This window comes from Dunckerocampus dactyliophorus, chromosome 3 (assembly GCF_027744805.1).
Source record: "Dunckerocampus dactyliophorus isolate RoL2022-P2 chromosome 3, RoL_Ddac_1.1, whole genome shotgun sequence".
NCBI lineage: Eukaryota > Metazoa > Chordata > Actinopteri > Syngnathiformes > Syngnathidae > Dunckerocampus > Dunckerocampus dactyliophorus.
In genome coordinates, this window is record NC_072821.1 from 37,948,527 (window position 1) to 37,976,043 (window position 27,517).

At 43.2% G+C, this 27,517-nt stretch overlaps 2 protein-coding genes across 8 annotated transcripts in view; one reads left to right on the top strand and one right to left on the bottom strand.

The window, feature by feature from the left end:
* Positions 1–2,472, bottom strand: part of tdp1 (tyrosyl-DNA phosphodiesterase 1) — a 12,156-nt gene extending 9,684 nt beyond the window's left edge. For 4 of the 5 annotated variants that reach the window (XR_008569780.1, XM_054770552.1, XM_054770549.1 and 1 more), the window contains exons 1-3: positions 2,342–2,472; positions 980–1,558; positions 730–773 (exon numbers count right to left, since the gene is read on the bottom strand). Coding sequence is in view for 4 of the 5 variants with exons in the window: in XM_054770552.1 (XP_054626527.1) it covers positions 730–773; positions 980–1,556 (621 nt within the window). In the remaining variant the exon portion in view is untranslated. Of the gene's footprint in view, positions 1–729; positions 774–979; positions 1,569–1,868; positions 1,874–2,341 lie in introns of those variants that run through there. The other variant, XM_054770550.1, reaches the window with a different exon arrangement.
* Positions 2,473–2,513: 41 nt separating this feature from the next.
* On the top strand, positions 2,514–27,099 carry eprs1 (glutamyl-prolyl-tRNA synthetase 1). 3 transcript variants are annotated; one of them, XM_054770541.1, is made up of 35 exons: positions 2,514–2,695; positions 4,782–4,866; positions 4,944–5,043; positions 5,120–5,276; positions 5,350–5,486; positions 7,256–7,356; positions 7,454–7,580; positions 8,312–8,504; positions 8,598–8,769; positions 8,839–9,072; positions 9,150–9,234; positions 11,475–11,534; positions 14,235–14,255; positions 14,692–14,802; positions 15,701–15,837; positions 16,178–16,385; positions 16,453–16,565; positions 16,637–16,766; positions 16,845–17,021; positions 18,319–18,486; positions 18,732–18,989; positions 19,148–19,360; positions 19,529–19,800; positions 20,325–20,376; positions 21,554–21,763; positions 21,835–21,907; positions 22,980–23,059; positions 23,140–23,241; positions 23,313–23,468; positions 23,536–23,733; positions 23,808–23,981; positions 24,046–24,206; positions 25,444–25,522; positions 25,599–25,663; positions 25,742–27,099. In XM_054770541.1, exons 1-35 carry the CDS (start codon positions 2,653–2,655, stop codon positions 25,890–25,892), a joined length of 4,803 nt encoding a protein of 1,600 aa, XP_054626516.1. In that variant the 5' UTR covers positions 2,514–2,652; the 3' UTR covers positions 25,893–27,099. The 3 variants fall into 3 exon arrangements, with proteins under 3 accessions (XP_054626516.1, XP_054626517.1, XP_054626518.1); XM_054770542.1 differs by lacking the exon at positions 14,235–14,255 and having other exon boundaries at positions 2,515–2,695; positions 25,742–27,094; XM_054770543.1 differs by lacking the exon at positions 18,732–18,989 and having other exon boundaries at positions 2,515–2,695; positions 25,742–27,092.
* The last annotated feature ends 418 nt before the right edge of the window (positions 27,100–27,517 follow it).

Below are 27,517 nucleotides of genomic sequence, written 5' to 3' on the forward strand. Positions count from 1 at the left end.
AATGCTCCAGTCATATAGAGGATCTTTGACAAGCATTTTTGAAGTGGATGCTTAAAAACAACAGAGTGGTCCTGTTATATTGAGGATCTTTGACTGGCATTTTTTTTCAGTAGGTCCTTAAAAACAGTGCTACTGTCATATAGAGGATCTTTGACTAGCTTTTTTGAAAGAGATGCTTAAAAACAGCTGAGTGGTCCTGTCCTTTACTGTAAGGGATCTTTGATTAGTGTTTTTTAAGTAGATGCTTAAAAACAGTAGAATGATCTTTGACTAGTGGTTTTGGAGTAAGTCCTTAAAAAGAGAGTGGTCCTGTCATATAGAGGATTTTGATGAGTGTTTTTGGAGTATTTTCTTAAAAACTGAGCGGTACTGTCGTATAGAGGATCTTTGACTAGTGCTTTTGGAGTAAGTCCTGAAAAACAGCAGAATGCTCCTGTCATATAGGGGATCTTTGACGAGCCTTTTCCCGTAGGTCTTTACAAGCAGCAGAGCGGTCCTGTTGTGTATATAGAGGATCTTTGACTAGAGGGTAGATGCTTGATGTTCCAATCACACAAACGGGAAGTTGGCTGCAATGAGAAGGTGTAGGATGAAATGCATGAGAGGAGAAGGCGACAGTCGTTAGGGTTGACGAAGGGCTAACTGATGTCTTTTTAAAACGCTAGCTGGGATTCTCACGGCCAGACGACCACATGAGAAGACGAGCGCGTCGTGTCTGCAGTTGCTCACCTGAACCGATCCCTTCAAGGTGCCAAACAACGGCGAGAGGATGTCTACAGAAGAAAACACAAGACATCTTTTGAGATAAAAGGCCCGTATCACACTTCCCCTTGTGGCTTGTTTTTAGAAGCATCAAGCATCAAGCAGGATAGTTTCCAGCTTGTGTTGTGATGAAAGCGACTGTGGCTACTTTTGCGTTTTCTATGCGAGTGCCTGTGTGAAAGGGGCTGTGTGTGGGAACGTAAGACGCATCTCTCGCCTCTGATGTGCAGCGCTCCACTGTTGTACTTCCTGTCCAGGCCCGTCACCTTGTTCAGGTAGAACCTGAAGGTGTCGTCCAGACGAGGAACGCCAGATTCAAAGAAGTCGTCGGGCTCGTCAATGTAATAGAGGCGGCCGTGGGGGCTGGGCGGGCGTTCCTTCTCCACATTGGCTTTCTTCCGTTTGGGACTGGCAGGCTTCCTCACCGGCGCGTTACTCATCTTCTTCTTCTCTGCATCATCATCTTCATCATCGCTGTCGGACAGCGCCCAGCCCGCGCCGTCCGACGCCTCCACCTTCCTCTTTCCGGCCGCAGGCGACTCGAACTTGACCGGGTTGGATTGGTTCCTCGCTGCCTGCCGTCTGGCCTCAGAGCCAACGGCGAGGGAAGGTTCCGGTTCTGGTTTCACCCCCGCGGACGCCGCGATGGACTCGGTGTTGGAGGCGGAGGAAGAGGTGTTTTTGGAGTGGGTTGCCTGAGGGGGTTTGGATGTCGTCCCCGACGGGGGAAGCTCGTCATCGTCGTCCTCGCTGCTGGAGACACTCCACTTGCCGTGTTGGCTGTCCTGGGACATGCCTGCGCACAACTTGTTTATTTCAGCATCAACAAACTATTTCATTACTGCTGTAATTACTATACACATTACATTACGTCTTAATGTAATGAATGTATTAAAAATTACTTGTTACTTTACTGTTAATAATTTAAATTAATGCGGAGTGATATAATAGTAGTAGTAGTAGTATCGGCATCTTGTTGGCACTAAAGGACATCGCACATATAATTGTTTTTTGCATAAGAATTTTTTTGGAAAACTTCAACATTGGTAATCCAAGGAGCCCCATAATGCACACAAAATGCACAGAAAACAAACTAAATTACATACGACATCAAATGTCCGTTAGAAATACGAGGGAAATGTCTCCATTGAACCAAGAAAAACACAATAAACAGATTAATTTAAACTGAAATGGTGTGCGCTGCATTTGGACAGACGCGTGTAAAACGAGCATATGTAATATTGCCAAAATGCTTTTTCACTTGGACAAATTCGCACAAATTATAACACGACTCGGCTACCTGGTGTGTGCGTGCATGGTGACAATCGTTTTATATCTTTGCACGTTTCTCGAACCACGAGAATAAAGGAATTACCAAATAAAATGTACAATATGAACAAAATCCACAATGCTCCGTTGTCTTGGAATACAGAAAATAGCATAAAATGAATATATTACAACAAAATGTCTGTGATTCAATGGGTAACGATGAACGGATGGTACACCAGGAATAGATTCTAGAAATAGTTATCGATCTAAAGAAGAACTTTGTTACATATTTTTTTGTTATATATTTTACCGCGAGTTGCTGGACAGCAGACAGTTAAAGGTGATTTCAGTCGACCAAGCAAACTTCCATTAGACAACAGCGAATAAAGGCTGTGCGTTGAAGATATGAGTCCGGCTAGAAACTCGCTGCACAAAAAACATTTCGGTAAGTTGCAGTTTACTCGAGCACCGCCAGGTGGGAGTAATAAGCTGTATCGTCTACATGAAGGCGAAGGAGCACGCGCGCTCCTCTTGCTGTGAGTGTGTCGGGTTTGACTTGGCTCTGCACACTTATTTCGCTAGCTGGCTCTTTGCGAGTGACGCCTCCTTGGATCTTAAACCATGGCGTTAAACCTCATCATCAACACTAGCAACCCGCCATTAGGTGAGTCGCGCATTTAATCGCATTTTTTGTATACGTCACTCGTCAGCACGCACCCGGTGACAGCTGGCTAGCTAGCTGTTAGCATTGTTACGTGTCAACCTGACAAATGGGCAAAACTTGACTGAGAATACATTTAATGGCCATTTAGCCTCATGTATACTCGGATAAATATATTAATGACCTTTCTTTTCTGTAGAGGAAAGTGCCCTTAAACTCGGTGACTATGTTATGGAAGCTATTGTGCTAGCAAAGTAAATAGAAACATTTAATAAAAACAATCAGCTCTTCCTTCATAGAAACTTGAATTGTAGTTGCGGATGCTAGCATCTCCCAACGTGTGTGCATATAAATGAGGACTTTTTCATGCTTTATTTGACTTGAAATCGGCATTACTTTTTGTGTCTTCCTTCAATTCAGCAGTCAGCGGGGCGTGTGGCTCGCTCAGTACAGTAGCGAGCGAGGCAGTTAGCCACTAGCTAGCTTGTCGTCGTGGCACCCAAAACAAGCACAGTGTTGACAATAACACTCAACTACTGTAGACCCTTATATTTCAAAATTCCAGATGTCGTTCTTGCACTTCGAGAAGCTCAGCGTGAGTTCGAAATGACACACAAAAAAACATTTTATTGAGTGAAGCATGGGCGAATGTTTTGACATCAAAGTGTTGCATCAGTTCCTGTCCATTGAACTAGACAGTAACGCGCTGTTTTTTAAACAACTTCCGGGTCACATGTCATCCACTAATGAAGAAGTGTGATAAAAGCATATGCGGTCAGTTAGTTATAAGGGGTTAATGAACGACAGGTTTATAGCGTGGTTCCCAAACGGGCTCTCATCTTCTGACACAGCGACACTGTGCGTTTGAGGTGGGTATTGCACGCTGATGCAAGACGGTCGAAAGGAGTTCAGTCGTGATGTGTGATACAAGTAATTCTGATCCGATACTGAGTAAAAATTAGACTGATTTCGACGGTACCGATACTTTTCAAATTCAACCAATGTGTCTGGTAAATTTTTAAAAAGTACAATTTTAAGTTTAAAATTAAAAAGTAAAGCTGCTGTAAATGAGAATTTCTCTTGGAGATCAATCAAGTATCTAAATTGAGATCATGGCATAATCCAATAATTTAATGAATTTGTTAATTTAAAAAATAATTAAATTAAATACATTAATATTTAATTTATTTATTTTAATTAATTTATTTACAATATAGCCAAGCAAAAATAGAAAACAGAGGACAAAATCATACAAAATATGTGAAAATGGTATTTTAAAGGATTATAAAAAAAGAAAATAAGTCAAATAAGAAAACCCATTAAAATAAATGATGAATTATTAAGAACTACTTTAAGAATGAGAACTTTATTCACAATTCACACATGGCTTCATTTACGATGGGTCAACGTTTCAACAGACCAACGTTTCAGACAAACACCACCTCAAATGACAAGCATCGAAAGTATCGATGTTTTGATTTGAGAATGGATTTCAGGGCATTAAGAGCTGGTATCGGACATATCGATATTTCAGTATCAAGCCGCACATTACCGGGGTTCAGGTTGGTTAAATCGTGTGCATGCTCAAGAACACTTACCACTTCCACATTTCTTAAGCCATTCAAACATTTTCAACGTGAAAAGGTTCAGCTTGTTCGGGACGTCTGTACTATTTATGGTCACGTTCCAAAAGTTCCCGGTTTTCCCACAATCCCACATTTTCCTGCACCAAAAATTCCCACTGAAAGTGAATGGACCACCTTTACAAGTTTCCCATTTCCCATTGAAATATTCCAGCCTCAAAACGTTCAGCTCATTTTTCGCAAATTCCCGCTTTTCCCATAATGCCACCATTTTCTAAGCCCGTCGGTTGAAGCAGAAAGAACATTGCCATTCTTGCTAAAGGAGCTCCAGGCCACTTTTTGCAAGTTTGACCGGTCTTTTGGAGCAAAATGGTGATGAAATGTCAACGATGCGGCGAAACCAATCTGGCCAGAACGTGCGAGAGTAGCTCTTCTTCCTTCTCCGAGGTGGCCGGGGCTGCCCGAGGTTATTGTTTCACGGCGTTGTCTCTTCCCGTCCGTCCCAGGAGCTCTCCTGACTGCCGAGCACGTGAAAGGAAGCGTGCAGCTGTCCGTGGAGGAAGGCAAAGACACCCGCCTGCATGTGTCAGAGTGAGCAGGACACTTTATGTCCACCATTCAAAGACACTCATGCATGCACGCTGCCAACATCCTTGTCTTTCTCACAGTACCATCCAGTTCAACGATGCCAACTCCATCAGCCGCTACCTGGCGCGGGTGGCGCCTGCACTGGGCCTCTATGGAGCCAACATGATGGAGCAGACTGAGGCGCGTGTGGAGGATTTGCATGGTGCTAAAGCGGACATACCAGGTTTTCTTTCATCATGCGTGTTGGTGTCTGCAGGTGGACCACTGGCTGGAGTTCAGCGCTCGCCGTCTTTGCGGTCAGCCTGACTTGGGGGTGGCCCTGGCCGAGCTGGACAAGGCCCTGTCGCTGAGAACCTTCCTGGTGGGGCACGCCCTCACCCTGGCCGACCTGTCTGTGTGGGCCGCCCTCAAAAGTTGGTATCCTGATGGGTTTATCATCGTTTCAAATGTGTCCTTCAACGTGGCGGTGGGTTCTCTCCCCCCCAGGTCACGGCGACTGGTCCAACCAGAACAAAGCCTTCAGCCACGTCAGTCGCTGGTTCTTCTTCCTGAGCTCTCAGGTTCCCTTCACAGCCTTGGACAACAAATACACCAGCAAGAAAGCTCCACCCACCAGGTCCAGTGTAAGTCACCTATATGATTGGTTGACAGCTGTGCACATGCTCTTGTTTTTTTACATGGCCTGCACTCCTCCATCTCGAAAATATTTAACTCATTCATTCCCAGCCATTTTTCAAAAGACAACCCCTTCAGTAGCGTCCATTTTAGACCAATTTGACTGATCTTTCAAGGCACACAGAATATTGTGTTCCATGGCTATATAAACATGGAACCAACAAAAGAAACATTAGACTCCTGTCTTTCATCAGGAAAAAAAGGTTGTTTCTACCTTTTTGCGTTCTTTCGTAATCAGCAGTAGAACATAGGTAAGTTTCAGGAAAATATCAATTCCCTACTAAAAAAGGGAGAAAAACAGCTTTTTTGTGAAAAGATACATTTAAAGCATAACTTTCACTTTGACACATTTGTTTTGCTTTTGTGACAACTCAAATATACCAACATAAACAATACAAAAAGGGGTTGTTTTACAGCAAAATAATGTATTTACAAATATAAGGCTAATTGGGCATGAATTAATAGCGCCCTCTGCTGGTTGGAAGCAGTTATACGCCAACCAATATGACTTAGAACAGGGGTGTCAAACTGGGCCACATCGACGTAATGGCTGTCCTCAAAGGGCCAGATGTAACTTATAAATAAAACTAAATGTAATTGAATGTAATGTAAAGTAAACATAACAACTCCTTAATGTTAAATAACTCTAAATTTATTACTTATTCAAGTGACAAACATTACAGTTGCATAGAAAAAAAATATCTTTACTTGTTGCTCTGTTACAACATAAATCATTTGAATTTGTCAGCCTATGAAATCCACACTACTCCATCAATCAAGGATCAAACTATCCAAGTGAATTAAGAAAAATAACATAAAACGTTTAAAAGGTTGTTCAAAACGTTTTTGTCAAAGTTAAAATGGGCTTAATTACTGTAAAATCAACAATTGTGAGCTGCTAACAACATGTATGACAGATGTAGCATTTTACCAAAAAAAAAGGCTGCACACAGTCTTGCATCCAACTGATGGTTTGACTACAATAATTTGTTTGCATACAAACATAAAACCTGCAATACTAAATAATTGCAACAGCAGCTACACATAAATAATATGTAATCAACTAAAAATTACAAAATTAAAGTTGACTCAGTTTACAACTACAGTGCCTATCGGAAGTATTCACCCCCTTTGATGGTTTATCCTTTTATTGCTTTCATAAATCAACCATGGTCAATAAATTTTAGCTTTTTTAACAAAAAAATATTGGAAAAAAACTCTTTAATGTCAAAGTGAAAACAGATTTCTATAAAGTAATGTTAATGAAAGAAAATTATAAAAATGAAAATAATTGTTTGCATAATTGTTCTGTCTTCCATCCGCATCAACTTTTCTCTCCCTGGACATTTTGGGATCATTATTTATTTGTCAATTCAACTCGTTGGCATTGATGTGGAGACACTGCCATTTAGTGGCGGTGAGCCGTGACTTCGTATTGTAGTCGACAGGCATTGTGGGAAATGTAGTTTTTTTTTTTTTTTTTTTTTTTTTTAAATCAAAACATGCTTTTGACCTATTTAATTACTCTGGCGGGCCACATAAAATGACGTGGCGGGCCACATTTGGCCCGCGGGCCTTAAGTTTGACATTTGCGACTTAGAAGAAGGTGCGCCTATGCAACCAAAAAATAAAATCATAATGCAATGATGCACATTTTATACCAATTTCAGTGCAACATTTAAAGAAAGCATGTCTTTCCTGACCTTTTTTTTGCCAGTCTGAGGTGAAGGAGAAGAAGGCGGACCTCGGAAAATTTGTGGATTTGCCCGGAGCCGAGATGGGCAAGGTGGTGGTTAGATTCCCACCCGAAGCCAGCGGGTGAGCCTAGCCGTGGTTACAAAGCACAACAGTAATATCTTTGATTTTTTTCCCCCCCTCAGCAAGCTCAATTTGCGATCCTTTTTGTTGCTGTCAGGTATCTGCACATCGGCCACGCCAAGGCCGCTCTGCTCAACCAGCACTACCAGGTCACCTTCAAAGGCCAGCTCATCATGCGCTTTGACGACACCAACCCTGAGAAGGAGAAGGAGGACTTTGAGAAGGTGAGAACCCGGGTTGTATTGAAAGAAAATACCAAAATGACATGTTTATTGTGCTGGGTGATATGGCATCCTCCAATGCCACTCTGTATATTATAGCAAGTCAATTCGGGCTGCCAAATTTTGCCCATCATTCCCAATCCTTCTGTGAAACATGAACACTTTCTCTTCTGTGTGCCTTCTCAAGGTACAAAAATAGGCAGCTAAGAATGAACGTAATGGCACGTACCCACAAAGCCTTCTGAAAAAACCTCCAAAAAGCGCCAACATTGATCCATTTGTTGTTATTAACATTGTTACGCCCAAGAACTATGTTACTGGCGTAGTGACCCCTCGCCACACCACACCGGCCAGCTACTGGCCGGCAAGCGACTAGCTTCACCACACACTCGCTCACAATGCCTCAGGCCACTAGCCAAAGGTAACGCTACATATTGGAGCTGCCGCCACTGCTGCTGTTTTGTTTTTAACGCTATGTGTGTAAATTAAGTATAATATGTTGTTATGAATGTACCTGTTACTACAGTACATGCGCCACAGCATGGATAGAAAACCATAAAACCATGTTGGAGCTTTTTGGAGGTGTTTTTAATAGGGGTGCCCCATTACGTCCCCATTAATGCCTCATTGATTAGATGCCGCTTTTAGCTGTTTTTATATCTTTGGAACGCAAAGTGCACTTGTCCGTTTTTTTTCACGTTCACATCACATCCGCCTCTGCGTCCCTCTCTTAGGTGATCCTGGAGGACGTGGCCATGCTGCAGATCCAACCGGACCAGTTCACCTACACCAGCGACCATTTTGCCGTCATCATGCAGCTGGGCGAGCAGATGCTGAGAGAGGGCAAGGCTTACATTGACGACACGCCTCCCGAGCAGATGAAGCAGGAGAGGGAGCAGCGCGTAGAGTCCAAGTGCAGGAAGAACTGTACGATGGCGATGCAGACGACGCTTCTTGTTGAATTGGAACGTTTCCTGCAGTTGGTTTTATTTATTTATTTATTTTTTCCTCCCTGTGCAGCTGTGGAGCAGAACATGAAGATGTGGTCGGAGATGAAAGCTGGCACCGAGCTGGGCCAGTCCTGCTGCATGAGAGCCAAGATCGACATGAACTCCAACAATGGCTGCCTGAGGGACCCCACCCTGTACCGCTGCAAGAACGCCCCCCACCCTCGCACAGGAAATGCATACAAGTAAAATTCCAAAACAAGAGATCCGTTGTATTGAATATGATCTAATAAGAATGATCTCTTCTCTGTCAGAGTCTACCCAACGTACGACTTTGCCTGCCCCATCGTGGACAGCAGGGAGAATGTCACCCACGCTCTCAGGACCACCGAGTACCACGACCGCGACGAGCAGTACTACTGGATCATCAACGCCCTGGGCATCAGGAAGCCATACATCTGGGAGTACTCCCGACTCAACCTCAACAACACGGTGCTGTCCAAGAGGAAGCTCACCTGGTTTGTGGAGGAAGGCTACGTCGACGGATGGTAGGTTCGGGTCCATTTTTACGCGCTCGCAGCGCTGATCTGTATACGGTGCGACGTCACGGTGACGTTTTTCTCAGGGACGACCCTCGCTTCCCCACCGTCAGAGGCGTCCTGAGGAGAGGGATGACCGTGGAGGGACTCAGGCAGTTCATATCAGCACAGGTATGTTCATCAGAGTTCATCTTGTGGTGCCATACCCAGCTTTAATAAACACGAAGTTCTGTTTTTAGGTTCAATATTGCCATCAGGCTCCCTAAATCCCAACCATGTACACTACATACACTTTTCTGTGTAATGCTATAAAAACAGCTAAAAAGAGGCAGCTAATTGATGCAGGTAATGGGACACACCTATTCTGCCGAGAAAGGCCACCCATTACGTGCATACTTAGCCGGTTTTTAACATTACCTGTATTAGAGCCCTCTAGACATGAAATAACACCCCATTTGTATTACCCAATATAGTAGATATAAACAGAGAAAATAAGACATATTATACATAAATAAGATAACCTACTCACACATTAGCAGTTCCTTGTTTTTCGTAATGGCAGCTTTAAATAGCTTTACACTCGTACTACCCAATATAGTAAACATAATAAGCGCAAATAAGCAGTTTAAGAAGCGAATAAAACTCCTGCTCGTGATCTCTGGGGGACCTTAGTGCCAGGCAGACAGGAAGTGACGTCAAAGGTCCCGAGTTGAGTTTGAGCTTGTCGTGGGTTATGGCCAAACAGTAGCCCCTGTTATGATTATTCTGTTATTTTTTCCAAACCTCCATTAACTGCCTGTTGTGGTGATCACATCTGACATTCTTGCGACACCTAGTGGCCAGTGTAGAATGCTACATTCACAAGTACAATGGGGTTCATTCACGAACATCTTCTTAAAAGTCTTCTTAAGAACTGTACTTAAGAAGGCGCGAGTTGGAAACTGCGCCACATTCACGACACGTTCTTAAGTAGGGATAATCGTTCGTACCGATGTTCTTAGGTTGATGAATGCCAACTGCGATGCACGTGCATGTAAGGCCTAATTCGCATAGCTCACCGCCTTTTATTTCCTATATAAGGTAAAAAAATGTGCCATGCACAACAGGCAGCTGGAGGTGGAGATGGCAACAAGCAAGGGCAAGACTGAGAAGCAGCTGGACAACAAACAGAAGAAAAACCTCAATTCTACTGAAATAGAGGTGCTTTTACAAAGAGTGACCGAACACAAGACCACCTTATTTTCAAGTGTATCCACCGGTCATCAGGCCATCCAAAAAGAGTCGGCATGGAACACCATTGCGGGAAACATAAATGCTGTTTCCACGGAGAAACGAGCCACCGCAGAGGTTAAAAAGAAGTGTTTTGACTTAAAATAGACTCAAAAAAAAAGATTAGACTTCACCGGAGGGATCTGGAGGAAACAGGAGACGGGCCATCAATCAGAAACCAAACCATTTCGGAAACTCTAGAAAATATTTACACAATCATGATGGAAAAATAAAGTCAAAATACATAGTTTGTGTGTGACAATGTATTTTTTTCTGTGGTTACATTTTATTAGACGCTGCCTAAATAATACAGCAGCCCCGTGCTCTGGCTCAAGACGTGGCTGGGGGCGCATGTCATTATCTGGGGGTGCTACGTGCGCAATAGGCACACCACGTTTCATTGCGATGTTATTCTGATGATCCTGCACACCTGCAAGAACAGAGAGGGAAGCCTGGAGCCTGAAGCGGGACATGAAATATTCGTTGCTTTCAGCAAATAAATCTAATGGTCTCTATACATTCTCTCTCTGCGCAGCGCACGTCCAGCCAGCTACTTTTTTTTTTTTTTTTTTGATGAATTGGGATTTGAATATATATTTATCAAGGGAGTATATTTTAGTTGTTTTGATGATAAATAATTGTTGGGATATTTTATTTGCACTACATTTTTTGGGATCAGGTTGCAAAATCTATCATGAGGGCGATTGCGCATTGAAAGTGCAAGCTTTGCTTGTGCGTAAGAGTCCTCCTGAGCGTTCGTAGAATTTGTTCTTAGATCTAAGAACTGTAAGTTGAGAACACGTTTCGTGAATGCCAAAAATCTTCGTAAGAAGGCTTTAAGAACACGTTTGTGCGTAAGAACGTTTCGTGAATGAGGCCCAATGTTTCTTCTGCCTTGTATTGGTATTTTAGTTCAATGAGCCTTTTTTATGCTTAAATACATCATTTAGGCCAAGAATACGCTCATTTTGCAGAAATATACTTTTTTTTTTTTTCAACCACGACACAGCGATCATTTCATTATTTTTTGAAAAAACGCAATATAGCGAGGGAAGACTATTTCTAAACTGGCAAAACTTGACTACTATCACTACTATCACTATCATATCATATTATTATTTTCCCCTTTTGTCTCTCTGCAGGGTGGTTCGAGGTCCGTGGTGAACATGGAGTGGGACAAGATTTGGGCCTTTAATAAGAAGGTACACTTTCTCCTCTTTCCATTTAACACCATCATTGCACAAAGGATGAGAATTCTCAGGCGGTGGATAAAGAAGAGTAGAAAGCAGATGAAACGGAGGCAGTCATGTCGAAGCAGTCAAGTTGTGACACGTTGAGACGGGATCCTTTGTTTTCTCTGCAAGCATGGCTTCCCCAGTATGTCAACTGCTGCTGTCTTTTACTTAGTTTCCTGTCTCATAACATTACTTTGCTTTCCCCCCCAATCCCACCCCATGACTAGCTGCACCCTCTCATTTCATGCTTCCGTTTTCACCATACCAGTCATGAGTGTGCTGCGTGTTGTTGCGGTTGGCTGGCTGCCCGCTTCATCCTCAAGTCCAGACGCTTGAAAGTAATAAAAGCCTCAACTTCACGTAATGCAAAGAAGAACTGAAGTGCTCAATGCTTGTGATTGCTAGAGAATAATTGTATTACTGCAGTGTGGTGTGACTGCAGTGTATCATACTGAGGGCTGTTTGTGTTGTTTCTACACAAGTTAACCATACAATTTATAAAAGTCTCTTGTTTTTTTTTCCCCTACGAGCACTCACGTTCAGATAACAACACTACTTAACCTTTTCCTGTGATTTTAATGACTGACAATGAGGGATGAGATTAAAACGCTAAAAAGATTTCTCGTGCCGGCAAAAACTGTCTGGCGATAATAAGTAAGTGACTCGCACGATGAATGAAAATGAAGTGGCTAATTTTGCTGGCTTCCATACATTGCCACGTGCACGCGTGTCTGTTTTCCTTGTCTCTCGCCTCCAAACAGGCAGGAAGAGGGTTCACTCTGTGCATTAATGTCAGCAAGTAGACTCTTCATAAACAGCCAACAGAATGAGACTTTGTGTCAGTCATACAGTTGCTTTGTCTCTGCGGGGGGGGACTGGTAGCATACACACACAGCAAAACAATGGAGCTTGATGGGGAGCAATGCAAGGTAACGTAGTAGAAGTTAGGAGGGAAAAAGATGCTTGCAAAGCCACGGTCCCTGCGTGGGAATATTAATCATGAGCAAGATGAGCCCGTCAACACGAACAAGTCAGTATGCCAAATTTATTCAAAAGTGGTAGCGACATGAAAAGCAACAAAACACAAACCCAGTTTTCTCATCTGGGGAAAAAAAAAACTCCACACGGAGATGCAGAGCATTGGTCTCGAAGGTCAGCACTCACAGAGACGTTTGGTCGACAAAGCAAATACAACGAAACAGTGCAAATGTTGTGTTGAAAAGCCAGCATGACAAGAAATTCTGCAAAGGTTGTACAGACTGTAGGAATTGCCTGTGAGAAAGTACATGCCACACACAACATTTCCACAACTTTACTCAGTGGAAAAATAACGTTAAGAAAATACTGCATTATTATAACATATTATTATATATTACCATAACTTTAGTGCTTTATTTTCTCTCAAAAAATGTTGACAATTTGTGGGACAATAAACAAAACGCAGCTGCATTGTTTTTTGACTTTGCAAAATAGGTTTGTTTGTCTAGTCATTTTTTCACTGTACACTAGGTCCCCAACTTACGAACATCCGACTAGCGAACACTCGCGGATACGAACACAAGCCGACTGGTCTATATTTTGTTTTATTTTGCCTTGTAGTCGCTCAATCAGTATTTATACAGCTACTGTACATGCTTGACCAGTAGAGGGCACTGTGACACTGCTAATGGGACTAACAGAGGAAGCCTTAAGAGTTAATGAAACCAACAGAGGAAGAGTTAGACGCTGGGGAAATAAAGCTAAATGGAAAGCTAAATTGTACAACCCGGACAGAGCATGTGATTAAAGTTTATGAAAAGTTAATAGGCCTGCTTAATTCTACACCACCCACAGAACACTACCTCTTTTAGAAGAGTCTAACCACGACGACAACTTGTCCTTTTTTCAATATCTCCTCTCCTCCTCCTCCTCCACAACGACGTATGCTTGACCACTCCTCTTCAAAGGTAAATAACATTTATCATTACGTATTATTATATCATTTTTATTATTGTTTTTTTCATTAATTATCCTGGTTTAATATTACCACTGCATCCAAACTCATATTTACATACATACACATATACTTTATATGTGTACATGTACATGTAGTACCTATATCATTGGTAATATTACCTTTTCCCATACTTAAGAACAATTCGATATAAGAACGGTCATCTGGAACTGATTGTGTTCGTTAGTTGGGGACTTAGTGTACTTTTCTTAAAATTAATGTTAAAATCTCGCCTTGTTCTTGTCGACCCGATCTTCTGCATCATCTCATATCGTGACACCCCGACTGATGTTTGAGCTGTCATTTTCTGATGGAACCTTCCGTATATTCCTTCCAGGATTGAGTGACATCTAGAGGCATCTGGTGTCAGTTTTCGGAAAGAAAGCAGCTTCAGTGTGCTTGCCTGCTGCAGATATCCCACTCCATCTTAAATGTTTGACTTAGATATCGACTAAATATCATCCCCAGAACCAGTGTTGGACTGTATCCAGGCTCTAGCTGGCCTTGACATAAAGCAATAACGAGTGTCCATTGCGTGTCACTTTATTATCTATTCATGCTGAAATTTCACCCGAAAGCCTACATTTTTGCGAGGAGTGTCTCTGTATCCTTTCCTTCCGTCCTTGTCAGTGTGACCTTTTTTTTAAACAGCATCTCACTCTTCTGTTTCCAAGCTGCCTGTTAGCTGTGTGAAGGTATTCCTCTCCTCCATGTCCTCTCTATCCTCCTCCTCCTTCTTTCTCATCAGTCACCCCTGTCAGCTCCCATACCCCCCTGGTTATTCTGCTCAGGCACAGCCGCTATGATGATGATGATCTGTGTGTGTGTGTGTGTGTGTGTGTGTGTGTGTGTGTGTGTGTGTGTGTGTGTGTGTGTGTGTGTGTGTGAGAGAGAGAGTGTGTGTGAGATTCAAGGGGCTAGGGGCTTCATGCAAAAGAGATGATCACAAAAGTCAACTGTGGACCCAACAAGCCGCTGCTTTTTTTATGTGCATGCAGCCACTATTCACTCACTTTTTTGGTTGGTTTTTTTTGTTCCTCATGTCTTTTTTTCTTTCTTTTTTTATAGTGTAAAAAGCATATAATTAGTTTGCTGTCCTGTAGTGACTGTTTTTGTGTGTTTGTGTTTTAGGTTATTGACCCGGTAGCCCCCAGATACACAGCTCTGTCCAGCTCCTATGTGGTTCCCGTTTCTGTCGCGAAAGCGACAGAGGAGATGAAGGAAGTGGCCAAACATCCCAAGGTTTGTAGTTTTTTTTCCCACACACGCACACGCACACACACACACACACACACACACACGCACTAGGGTTGGGAACAATAAACCGATGCAACCGGATATCCGGTTTGACAAGTGAAAGATGCGGTTGCATCGGTAGCGGCCTCTTGGATGGATAACAGTCTGCCATAAATCCTTGGATGGATTGTTAGACATGCACCGGGTATCGCAAGACTCCCAACCGCGCATGTGCCGTAGCCTAGCATGACTGAAGACGAGAATGGATCTAAATAGCATTAGCAGCGTGCTAGCTAGTCACCGGGAAAGATTTTCAACACATCAGCAAAACATATGTACATTATAGCCATCTAATTTATCTTATTTATGTATTGTGTAAAACTAAGACGGGAACAACATCAAATTAAAAGCACTAAATGAATACAGAGCCACCATCCACCAGTTCCAGCCCAGACTCTTATGCATTCCCACAGAGTATCAGCATTTGGGTGCAAATATGAGGTGAAAGGAAAAGGATAAAAATACAGTATAGTAGTATCTGTGCAGCATGAGAGAAAGTTAGATGGTGCCTTCAAGGACCGTCAAAGTGGGACAAGTCACCGCTTGCAACAAACAACTTCAGCAGAAACGTTATTTTATAACGTAAGACTAATCTACAAATCTACATCAACAAATGTAACCATTGAATTGTATCGTATCGTATTCAATCGTATTGTTTGTACGTTGTACCAAATCGTATCGAATCGTTCTGTTTTTAAAATATATCGTATTTGAATTGTATTGTAACCCGTGTATCTAGATTCATATCAAATCGTCTGCCACAAAGAGGTTTCGATCCCTAACACACACTGTACATCTGTGCATGTACACACACCTGTTGAGTCCCCTTCTCATTTCCATGTAGAATGCCGAGGTGGGGATGAAGCAGGTGTGGTACGGACCCCGCGTCCTGGTGGAAGGAGCGGACGCCGAGACGTTCTCAGAGGGAGAGGTGGTCACCTTCATCAACTGGGGAAACCTCATCATCACCAAGATCAACAAGTAAGCACCCTGACTGATTGTCTTAAATTCATTCTTAAGGAAAGTGCAGCACGACCTCACTTTTTGAGGGTAATTGGTTCCAGAACCGATCGTGATAAGCACATTTCTGCAAAGTAGGATTTCTTATTTATAAATGGAATATTTTTGTAACTGGAGCATAGAAATCTTCATTACAACCTTCTAAATACGCTTTTTAACATTATTAGAGCCCTCTAGACATGAAATAAGACCCCTATAGTCTCCTTTACACTCCTATTACCCTATATAGTAGACGTAATAATAGAAAATAAGACATAATATAGACTCATACAGTAAATGCGTCTTTTTCTCCTCCCCTCAGAGCGGCAGATGGCAAAGTTCTCTCTATGGACGCTCGCCTGGATCTGGACAACAAGGACTACAAGAAGACCACCAAGATCACCTGGCTGGCGGAGTCGAGCAGCGCCCCCCTGCTGCCCACCGTCTGCATCAACTACCAGCCGCTCATCACCAAGGCGGTCATCACCAAGGACGACAACTTTAAAGATTACATCAACAAGGAGAGCAAGGTGTGTTCTGCAAGTCGTCTCGGGTGGCCGTTGTGGACTCGCTTTTGACGTCTTTGTTGGTTCTCAGATGGAGGAGAAGATGCTGGGCGACCCCTGTCTCAAGGACCTGAAGAAAGGCGACATCATTCAGCTGCAGAGGCGGGGCTTCTACATCTGTGACCAAATCTATGAGCCAGTGAGGTACGCCTTTTAAGATGTGATGTCACGCAACCGTGTTCATCTACTCACATCTGCTGAACTTTCCTCTGCAGTCCTCACAGCTGTAAGGAGAGTCCGTGTGTCCTGATCTACGTTCCCGATGGTCACACCAAGGAGATGCCCACTGCTGGCTCCAAGGACAAAGACAAGGAGAAGAGCAAGAGCCAAGCACCAGCCAACACAGTGAGCAGCATCTTCTTGTGAGAAACCTTCACAATCTTCTACGTTTCTGATGTTGGGGCTTCACCTTTTTCTTGTTAGCCGGTGCCCGCCGCCAAAGTCACCCCAGCCTCCACCCTGGCACCCACCGCGGCCTCCTCACCGGGTGACGTCTTCTCCAGCATCGTCGCTCAAGGCGACGCTGTCCGCCAGCTGAAGACGGCCAAGGCGCCCAAAGAGGACGTGGACAAGGCGGTCCAGAAGCTTCTCTCTCTGAAGGTCTGAAGGTCTTCACCTCAATCATTAAGGGCGTGCTCATACTTAGATTAGACCATCCATACCGTGCCGGCCTTGGGTTCAATACCCCCGCTGGCCTGAGCTCATACTTTTGCACTCATGCAACGATACGTTTACTTGTCCAGTCACTTCCATTCTGCTGTAATGCTGACATTTCTTTGACTTAGTAGACTATTTCCAGTTTTATTTGGAGTCATTCTGATTTATTTTGTTTAAGGTTGCTGCTGTCATTCATTGATTCATTTTCTATGCCGCTTGTCCTCACGTGTGTCACAAGAGTGTTGTATTGCTGCAATTTCTGTGACTCAGTGGATTATTTCCGGTCTTATTTAGAGTCTTTCGGATTTATTTTGTTCACGGTTGCCCCTGTTACTAATTACTTGCAAAAGGGGCGATTGCATTAATTACATAACACGTTCAATTCTGTTGGGTTGCTGCAATTTCCCTGACTTTGTGGACTATTTCCAGTCTTATTTGGAGTCTGATTTATCTTGCACAAGGTTGGCGCTGTTTATGACACATTCCTTTCTGCTGTATTGCTGAAATTTCTCTGACTCAGTGGCTTATTCACGATCTTATTTGGAGTCTTTCTGATTTATTTTCTTCAAGTTTGCTGCAGTTACTAATTGTGTGCTGGTGGGGTGATCACATTCATTAAATGGCACCTTCTATTTTGCTTTATTGCTGCAATTTCACTGACTTTGTGGACTATTTCCAGTCTCATTTGGAATGCTTTCTGATTTATTTTGCCCAAGGTTGTCGCTCTTAATTACTTGGAAGGGGAGAAATCACATAAATTAATTGTGCTGTATTAGTGCAATTTTCCTGACTTTGTGGACTATTTCCAGTCTTATTTGATTGACTTTGAGTTTGCTGCTGTTATCTGTAAAAGGAGCCTTCGCATTAATGAAATGACACATTGTGTTCTAGCAATTTCCCTGGCTTTTTGGGGTATTTCCAGTCTTATCGGGAGTTGTTGGAAGTACTTTGTGCAAGGTTGCCACTGTCACTAATTGCACAAGAGCAGCATTCGCATTTATTAATGGCACATCTTTTGTTAGGCAGTCACAGATGAGCGTGCCTGCTATGGATTTGACTTTTGGGTCATTTTGAGTTTTTAGCTGTGTCTCAAATGGAGGACTACCATGAGTACACTTGAGTAGGTATACTGTATGTGTACTTTGCTTACTTGGCTCCTGAAGGCATGGTTTTTGACAGTATATGTATTCTGTTTTCTGTTTCATTCATTCTGTTTTGTTTTGTTTTTTTCTTTTTCTAGGCTCAGTTTAAGGAGCAGACTGGTTTGGACTACAAGCCAGGAATGGCTCCGCCCACCGCCACCCCAGCTTCAGCTGCCCAATCTGGAGACTCCGCCCCTTGCCCATACACGCGTGTCGCTCAGCAGGGCGAGCTGGTCAGGAAGCTGAAGGCAGAGCAGGCGTCGAAGGTAACCAACCCGAATGATTTGTGTTTTGAGTCGTTCGCCGTGTCCGCGCCTCACGCTTGCTGTGTCTTAGTTCTGTGTCCACTTTCTACTGTCATCTGTTGCGTCAAGTGCGTCCTCATGCATGCTCATCCTATGGCGCTCGTGTCCTCGCTAATTCCCCCTATGACCACCGTCCCTCGCCATCATTTGCATGCCGTTAGCGTTCAGTACCCCGCAGCTACAAGCTGATGTGTTGATGGTACCAGGACCAAATCGATGCGGCAGTCAAGCAGCTCCTGGCACTCAAGGGGGAGTTTAAAAAGCTGACGGGTCAGGATTACAAACCCGGGATGGTCCAGTCTGCTTCCCCTGCTCCTTCCGCTGTGACTTCCTCCTCTTCCTCTTCCTCCTCCTCCTCCTCCTACTGCTCCTCCGCCTCATCTTCTGCTGCATCCAGCTTGTACGAGCGCGTCGTACAACAGGGAGAAGTTGTCAGGAAACTGAAGGCGCAAAAAGCCCCCAAGGTATAAAACCGTCTGCAAAATTAGAAACATTTTAAATCCATCGCTCACAAACTGTTCAAATCCAGTCTTTTGGTACACCTGCAAACACATCACCACCGTACCGACTGGGACGCAAGCACCTTAGCATTCATTTGGCTGACGTCTTTGTTCCCCGCCAGGATCAAGTGGAAGCGGCGGTGAAGCAGCTGCTCGCCCTGAAGGCCGAGTTCAAACAGGCCACCGGCGAGGACTACAAACCCGGAGCAGCACCTCCGGTTCAGAAAGCCTCCGCTCCGATCCAAAGCGCCACCGCCTCTGCCGCCGGCCTCTTTGAGAAGGTGGCTGAGCAGGGAGACGTGGTCAGGAAACTGAAGGCTGAAAAGGCCCCCAGGGTGAGAACATTGCACCAACAAACACCGCCTACATGTAAATCCAACAGCTAGACCTGGCTTTGGTTTTGATCACAAACCTTGATATACATTTGTGTTGTTAAGCAAGGGCTGAGTGAGCATCTGCTTTCTGCCGCTCAAGTGGATTTAAACACTTCTTTCCTCGTCCAGGACCAGGTGGATGAAGCAGTGAAGACCTTGCTGGACCTGAAGAACAACTACAAGACTCTGACCGGGCAGGAGTACAAACCGGTGTCGGCTGCCGGAGGCGAGGACAAGAACCGCAAGGAGAGGGAGAACAAGTCTGAGAAGCAGGGAGGAGGTGGAGCAGCTGGTGGTGGTGGAGCAAAGAAGGGGAAAGGAGACAAGGCCAATCAGGGCAAGGATCCCTCCGGAGGAGCTGGAGGCGCAGGAGACAGTCAGGGTCCTAAGAAGCAAACACGGTGAGACTACTAGCTTGATAGAAACTCTGAAAAACCATTTAAAGTGCTCTTTACTTTCTATAGTCAAAAGTTTAGATGCACTTCCCATCCTCCTGAATGAGTGGTGTCTAAACCTTTGACTGGTTGCTATTGTCGTGGACTATTGAGAAATTAAAACAAGACACATCTGCAGTGCTCCACTTTATTTAACCATAGCTAAATAGGTCTCTAAACCATAACAGTGATTGTTTGGGGTTTAAAGGTTTAGCGGGGCTTTTTGGCAGGAGTAAGGCACACCCTCAACATTAAAAAAATTGACCAAAACATGTTTTGCAGAGCAGCTGTCATCATCTTTAGTGAAAATTGGAGTTGACAGAAGATTAATTCTTCAATATAATTCCTCCCTTTTGGGGTCCCAAAACCCCCAAAACAAAGGAAAACTATCCCTTCTTTTTATCTTTGAGTCCCATTCATTCTTCACTACTATGGTATTTTTTTTAATGCATTTATTCCTACATTATCATTAGCTGTCTTTGTCCTTTCAGGTTGGGTCTGGAAGCTAAGAAAGAGGAGAACCTGGCAGACTGGTACTCTCAGGTGAGCCACCACACACACACACACACACACACAGCACATTCTAAAAATACAATTTAACAAGAAAACTTGGGGGAAAAAACCCCAGCATAAATGGGTAAATTTAATTTTAATTTTAATATAAATTTAACAAGAAAACGTCATGATTTTACTAGAATAACAGTGTGATATTAGGAAAAGCACTGTCATTTTAGTAGTTTAAAATTGAAATTTTTAATTAAAAAATGACATAAAAAGTTGTAATTTAATGGGAAAAAAAACAAAGTTGTATTTTTTGGAACATTAGGTTCTGAACAAGTTACATTGATACAAGAAAAAAGTCAAAATATTATGGGTCATAATTATGAACAAAACGTTGAAACACAGCTGTAATTTTACGAGAATAAAATCAACATAAGAGGGAGGGAAAAAAAGCTGCAATTGTACAAGAATAAACTTGCAATGTCATGAGGAAAAATTTAATTTTAGTAGCACAGAGCTGAAATATTAAAGAAAAACTATTCTTTTTGTAAAAGTTGTAATTGTATGAAAAACTAACAAACCAAAATAAAGTTGTAATTTTTGTTGAAAATGATATTATAATATGGGAATACAGTTTTCATTATGAGAAGAAAATAGTGGGAAATTATAAAAACAGCAGAAATGGGGAAAAAACAGCTGTAGTTTTAGGAGAATAAAGTCAAAATATTAAGAGGAAAAAGTTGTATTCTACAGAGAAAAAGACAAAATTTTACGAGAATAAACTCTTAATATTATGACAAAAAATATGTCATTTTAGTAGCAGAGAGTTGAAATATTAAAGAATAAATAATTTTTTTTTTTTTTAAGTTGTAATATGAGAAACAAAATAAAGTAAGTTTTGGAAAACTAGATTGGAGAGAAACTTTAAATATTATGGGAATAAAGTTATCATTTTACAAAGATTATTAAGAAGGAACTTGAAATAATTTCAAAATAAAACAAAAAAAAAAAGGTTAGCCAAAATGCAGAAAAAACAGCAAAGACTAAAGTCGATGCTATAGTTTTTTCTCTTACAAAAACACCAAGTTGCAAAGTTGCATCCTTTCATTTTTCACTATGTGGCCCTCCCTGGAAGAACGTTTGGACACCCCTGCCTTAGATGAATAAAAGCTCGAGCTCCACGACAGCTGCTAATGTAAGCGTATTCGTCTCGTCGCAGGTGATCACCAAAGCCGAGATGATCGAGTACTACGACGTGAGCGGCTGCTACGTCCTGCGACCCTGGTCCTTCGCCATCTGGGAGGCCATTAAAGACTTCTTTGACCGGGAGATCAAGAAGCTGGGAGTGGAGAACTGCTACTTCCCCATGTTTGTCTCTCAGGCTGCCCTGGAGAAAGAGAAGACCCACATTGCGGACTTTGCTCCAGAGGTAAACACACGCCAAGGGTAATGATTCAGGTTATATACAGTACATCGGTATTTTACTGTCCTGCTTTCCAGGTTGCCTGGGTAACCCGATCAGGGAAGACGGAGCTGGCAGAGCCCATTGCTGTCAGACCCACCAGTGAGACAGGTCAGATGACACAACGTGATTTAAAAATGTCCCACAAACCTGCCAACACTTTTCATACTTGCCACACATTTTTCCCCGTGTGTACGCTACCCCGGCTCGCTCCTCCCCTTGCAAACCCTGGCGTGACTTACACCTCCAAAAGAAATCTAACCTCGTGCTGCGGCGACACGGGCAGTAGAGGCTGTGATTGGTCGCCTTTTTTACATGATTTCTCATGCGTATATGACTTTTGTAACACATGTGTTAGCTCCAGCTACAATTACACTCCCCGTCTCTCTTTAATTACCATTGTTCGCTCGCAATGAAGCAATGAAGGAGGCTAACAAGCTAAATAGTCCACAGTTGTGGTTGAAACCACTGAAAAGCAGTGGTGTCCAAAGTGCGGCCCAGGGGCCATTTGTTGCATCTGGTGCATTCCAGTTGCATTTCTTTTGCACTGCAGCGAACGACACCGTCTGAGCGCACACGATTTTGTGCTATTTTGTTTATATTTACATTGCCGACCAAACGCCTCAGTAAGCGCTGGCTGTCGGGACGAAGGTTCTGCTGCGCGTCCAGTTGTCGTTTTTTTATTTTTTTCCCCCCAAGGATGGTTGTGTTTCACACGTTGGTCGTGTTCCCCTGCTTCCTCGTCACTACTTACAAACAAATGTCACTCATGCGCTCACCTTGTTCATTCTCTTTAAAAGGGAAATATTCCCACCCTGCGGCTGTGGCGTTGGCCTTAGAAACTGTCGCCTCTGTGCCTTCATTCATGTTAACGTATGCTTTCTCATCAGGCTAATTTGTTGCTAGCACCTTGGGTCCACCCACTAGTAGCCCCGCCTCCACAAAGAGGCTGAATGAGAGGACAGGAGGGTTCACGCTCTCTATCCATTTTTTTTTTTTTTTTTAATCGTTCGATTAATGGATGTATCGATTAGCGTGACAGGCACATGTACGCTAGCCGTCTTGTCCTTCCATTTTTATTTATTGTGCCTTTTCTACTCGTTACTTTCTTCTGATTTGTGATTGGCCAACATGGCCTCATCTTTGGCTGCTTTGGCGCTTGACATGCTTTGTGTGGTTTCAGTGATGTACCCGGCCTACGCCAAATGGGTGCAGTCCCACAGGGACCTGCCGATCAAACTCAACCAGTGGTGCAACGTGGTGGTGAGTGTCGAGCGTTCCCCGGTCTAACTTAGCCTGAAGTAAGCCAGACGTCTTAACCACGCTGTCTCGCCCCTGTCCAGAGATGGGAGTTCAAGCACCCCCAGCCCTTCCTGAGGACGCGAGAGTTCCTGTGGCAGGAGGGACACACGGCCTTCGCTACCAAAGAGGAGGCAGCGGAGGAGGTAACCATGGAAACGCCTTCATAGGCATCACCTTCAAATAAAATCACCAAGAACCCCACACTTGTTTGCAGGTGCTTCAGATCCTGGACCTGTACGCCAGAGTGTACGAGGAGCTGATGGCCATCCCCGTGGTGAAGGGAAGGAAGACTGAGAAGGAGAAGTTTGCCGGAGGAGATTACACCACCACCGTGGAAGCCTACATCTCCGCCAGCGGACGAGCCATCCAGGTACCGCCTCCTGTTTGGCGGGCGAATATCTTCACATGCTAACTCCTGCGTCACGTGGCTGCGACAGGGTGCGACCTCCCACCATCTGGGTCAGAACTTCTCCAAGATGTTTGAGATCATGTTTGAGGATCCCAAGAAGCCCGGCGAGAAGCAGCTGGCCTTCCAGAACTCCTGGGGCCTCACCACCAGGACCATCGGTGTCCTCACCATGGTCCATGGAGACAACATGGGGCTGGTCCTTCCGCCCAGAGTGGCCTGCCTGCAGGTGGATGCCCTACGCTCACTGAATGATGTCGCTGTAATGCTCCCCTCATGCGCTCTCTCTTTCCACGTTGCCAGGTTGTCATCATTCCATGCGGCATCACGGCGTCTCTGCCAGAGCAGGACAAGGAGGCGCTGATGAACCAGTGCTCCAAATACGTCAACAGGCTGCAGGCTGCTAACATCAGAGTGAAGAGCGACCTCAGAGACAACTACTCGCCAGGGTGGAAGTTCAACCACTGGGAGCTGAAGGTCCGAAACAAATGCTGCTTATTAGCCGTGGGGAAGAGTAACATCCTCCTCTCTTGGTGTGCAGGGCGTTCCCATCCGTCTCGAAGTGGGCCCCAAGGACATGCAGCAGCGCCAGTGTGTCGCCGTGAGGAGAGACACGGGCGAGAAGATGACCATCCCGGACGCCGAGGTGGAGAAGAAGCTGACCGCCATCTTGGAGGACATTCAGAGCTGCCTGTTCAAGAAGTAAGTTGTCATGTTGCTAACTCAATGTAGCACAACCCGCTCACCTGTACGCTACGCCCACTGGCCTTGACGCGAACCAGCCAGAAATACATCAAAGGTGTCCAAAGAACACATCACATTACTAAAACAACAAACCGCAGCCAAAGTATATATAATATAATTATATTAATAATTACGAGATGAAAATTTGCAAGAAGAAAGTTTAAATAGTTGAAATGGAAATATTGAAATAAATGAAGGTAGAAATGACAAAAACAGATGTAATTTTACAAGAATAAAGGCAAAATACTAAGAGGAAAAAGTTGTATTCTAGTGACGAAAAAAGTAGCAATAAACCTGTAATATTATGAGGGGGAAAATGTATTCTTTTAGCATAGAATTTAAATATTAAAGAAAAAAATATTTTTAAAGTGTTAATATGAGAAACAAAACATGATAAAGGTGTCAATTTTTGAAAGTTAGGTTGGGGAAAAAGTAATACTATTGTGGGGACTAATAAATATAATATAATATAATAATTATAATAATAATGAACCAGAATTGTACAAGAAAGTTGAAATAGTTTAAATAAAAAAATAAGGTTGAAATTTTAAAAACGGCAGGGGAAAAAAAAACAGTTGTAATTTTATGAGAAGTCGTTTTCTAGCGAGGAAAAAAGTCGCAAATTTACAAGAATAAACTTGGAATAATATGGAAAATGGCATTTTAGTAGCATAGAAGTGAAATAAAAAAGAAAAAATATTTTGTTTTTTTAAGTTGTAATATGAGAAACAAAACACAAAGTTGTACATTTTGGAAAATTAGGTTGGAGAAGAAGCTCTAATATTATGGGAATTAAGTCTCAATGTTACGGGAGTAATAATATGATTCAATAATAATATGACATTTTACAAGAAGAACGTTGAAATAGTTTTACATGTTTTCAAAAAGGTTGAAATAATAAAAGAAAACAGCAGAAATGGGGGCAAAAACAGCTGTAATTTTACGAAAATAAATTCTTAATATTATGAGTGAAAACGTCGATGGAATTTTAAATATTTAAAAAATGGGAAAAAAAAATACTCATCGGCTTTTCCACCCAAAGCTGAGGTGCAGTTTTTTTTTTTTTTTTTAACTACATATAACTTCTTAGCATATCTACATGTGTTGCATCCTTTCCTTTTTTTACTATGTGGCCCTCATTGGAAAAGGTTCGGAAATGTTTGATAAAGTGTGACGTTGTATTTCATTTTTCCAGAGCGTCAAATGACCTGCACAGTCACATGGTGGTTGCAGACACGATGGAACAGTTCCAGAAGGACTTGGACTTCGGCAAGGTGAGGACTCGAGGACTCTGTGCAAGTGCACGTCCTCGCCTCCGACTTTGCGTTGACACGTTTGTCCTTTTGGTAGATCGTCCAGATCCCCTTCTGTGGAGGCATCGAGTGCGAGGACTGGATCAAGAAGACCACTGCCAAGTACGTGCATCTCCGCAACACAACAGTGTCCTCCTTTTTGTCTTTTTAGTGCTTCATAGTTTGCTTTTCGTGCGTCAGGGACCAGGACCTGGAGCCCGGAGCTCCATCCATGGGAGCAAAGAGCTTGTGTATCCCCTTCTCCCCCCTGAAGACGCTGCAGCCGGGTCAGATGTGCGTGAGCGGCAAAGAGGCAGCACAGTACTACACCATGTTTGGACGTAGCTACTGAGGACGTCTGCTGGAGCATCATCGCTATAAGCAAAGGGCTCCCCCCACCCCCCCACCCCCCCTTTCCATCTTTTTCTATCCTGTGGGTGGGGTTTTCAATGGCACTATATATTCTCTGGTAATTTTTTTAAGGAAAACATGTCATCATAGGACGAGGAGATAGAGAAACCATTTAACCTCAGTCGTGTGTGTGAGAAATGAGCATTTTTCTCTGCGATTCCACTTTCCTGAAAGCCTAAACTGGATAGAAATGGTCTCCAAAGAGCTGGCTCATGAATAAATATTAAATACTTATCATGTGGTAGGTTAACTTTTGCAGTATGCCGTACTAAAACTACTTTTGTATTTTTATTTGACTTTGTTTTTGCATCTCCCCAGTTCATGTAATCATGCTCTTTAGCTGCCAGGAGTCCTCTGTCTCTCCCACGCAGGCCGCCTCTCTCTCAGGTACTCTGACATGAAGTTTGGATATTTTTCATCCACCCCCCCTCCCGCATCAGATCAGCGCTGCTCGTCAGTGTCATTTCCATCCTGCCTGTCCGCAGCAGCCATAATAATTTACAGCTGCGATTGAACTGTATTTGGTTAATTAGCCAGCCAGCCTGGGGGAAGTCGCCTTGTAAACACAACCTGTCTGTAATAAAGTTATTTCTGTGGCAACACGTGTGTTTCTATTATTCCCCCAGGACACCATCCGTAGTCTAATTAGGATCATGCCCCAACGTTGACAGGCATGCGTACAAGCACGTGGGGGCCACACAAACTATTGAGAATCATTTTGAGTTGCTACAATGACATTTTAGCAAAATGGACCAGTGTGCTGCATCATTTTTTCACGTTCATTTTTGGGGTGTCTTTGATTTCCCCCCTCTATAGGGTGAATATTTTCATTTCTATCAAATTATGTGGCATCATTTTGTTACTAATACATCACCCACTTATTATAAGGAAAGATATTCAAGATCATCTTTCCCCCAGTTTAGATCTGATGTGTTTTCGAAGTGTTCCTCTAATTTTTTTGAGCAGTGTATATATGTGTATATACTGTGTATATATAGTATAGAAAAATGGCCGTTGCATGCTTTGATTTCTCAGCATTCGGCCTTTTGGTGGGAAAATTTGGACACATCTGTCCTAAACTAAGCGAAGAAGGCGTTGGTTAGACGCCGCATCGAGTGGGTTTGGCCAGTGCTGCCATACGTCGACGCCACCGCCATATTGGATGGGTCAAGGCTGCGTTGTAAATGTAGAATACAAGACAATGTCCTTTTCATAAAGCCCCTTTCTACAAAGAAATGTAAGTTAATTCCTCTCGTTTATACATTCACACAAACGCACTGATATACTTGGGAAACAGTTAGGCACCAAAAGCGACGTTGACGTACGGCTCAGCGCTCGATGCGGCGTCTATCTGTTTCTATGGTTAAAGCATTAACGATAGTTCACTTCCTGCCTGTATTTTCAAAGTGAAAGTAGCGACGTTTATTTTAATGCGGGAAGTATGGATATTCGCTGTCTGATGTACTTGAGTACGTTTCGATTGTAAAGTTAAGCTTAAAAGGCATGTTTGTTGTATCTAATGTCTGTATTTAAATCCATTTTCACCATACTCATCTCTATCAGACT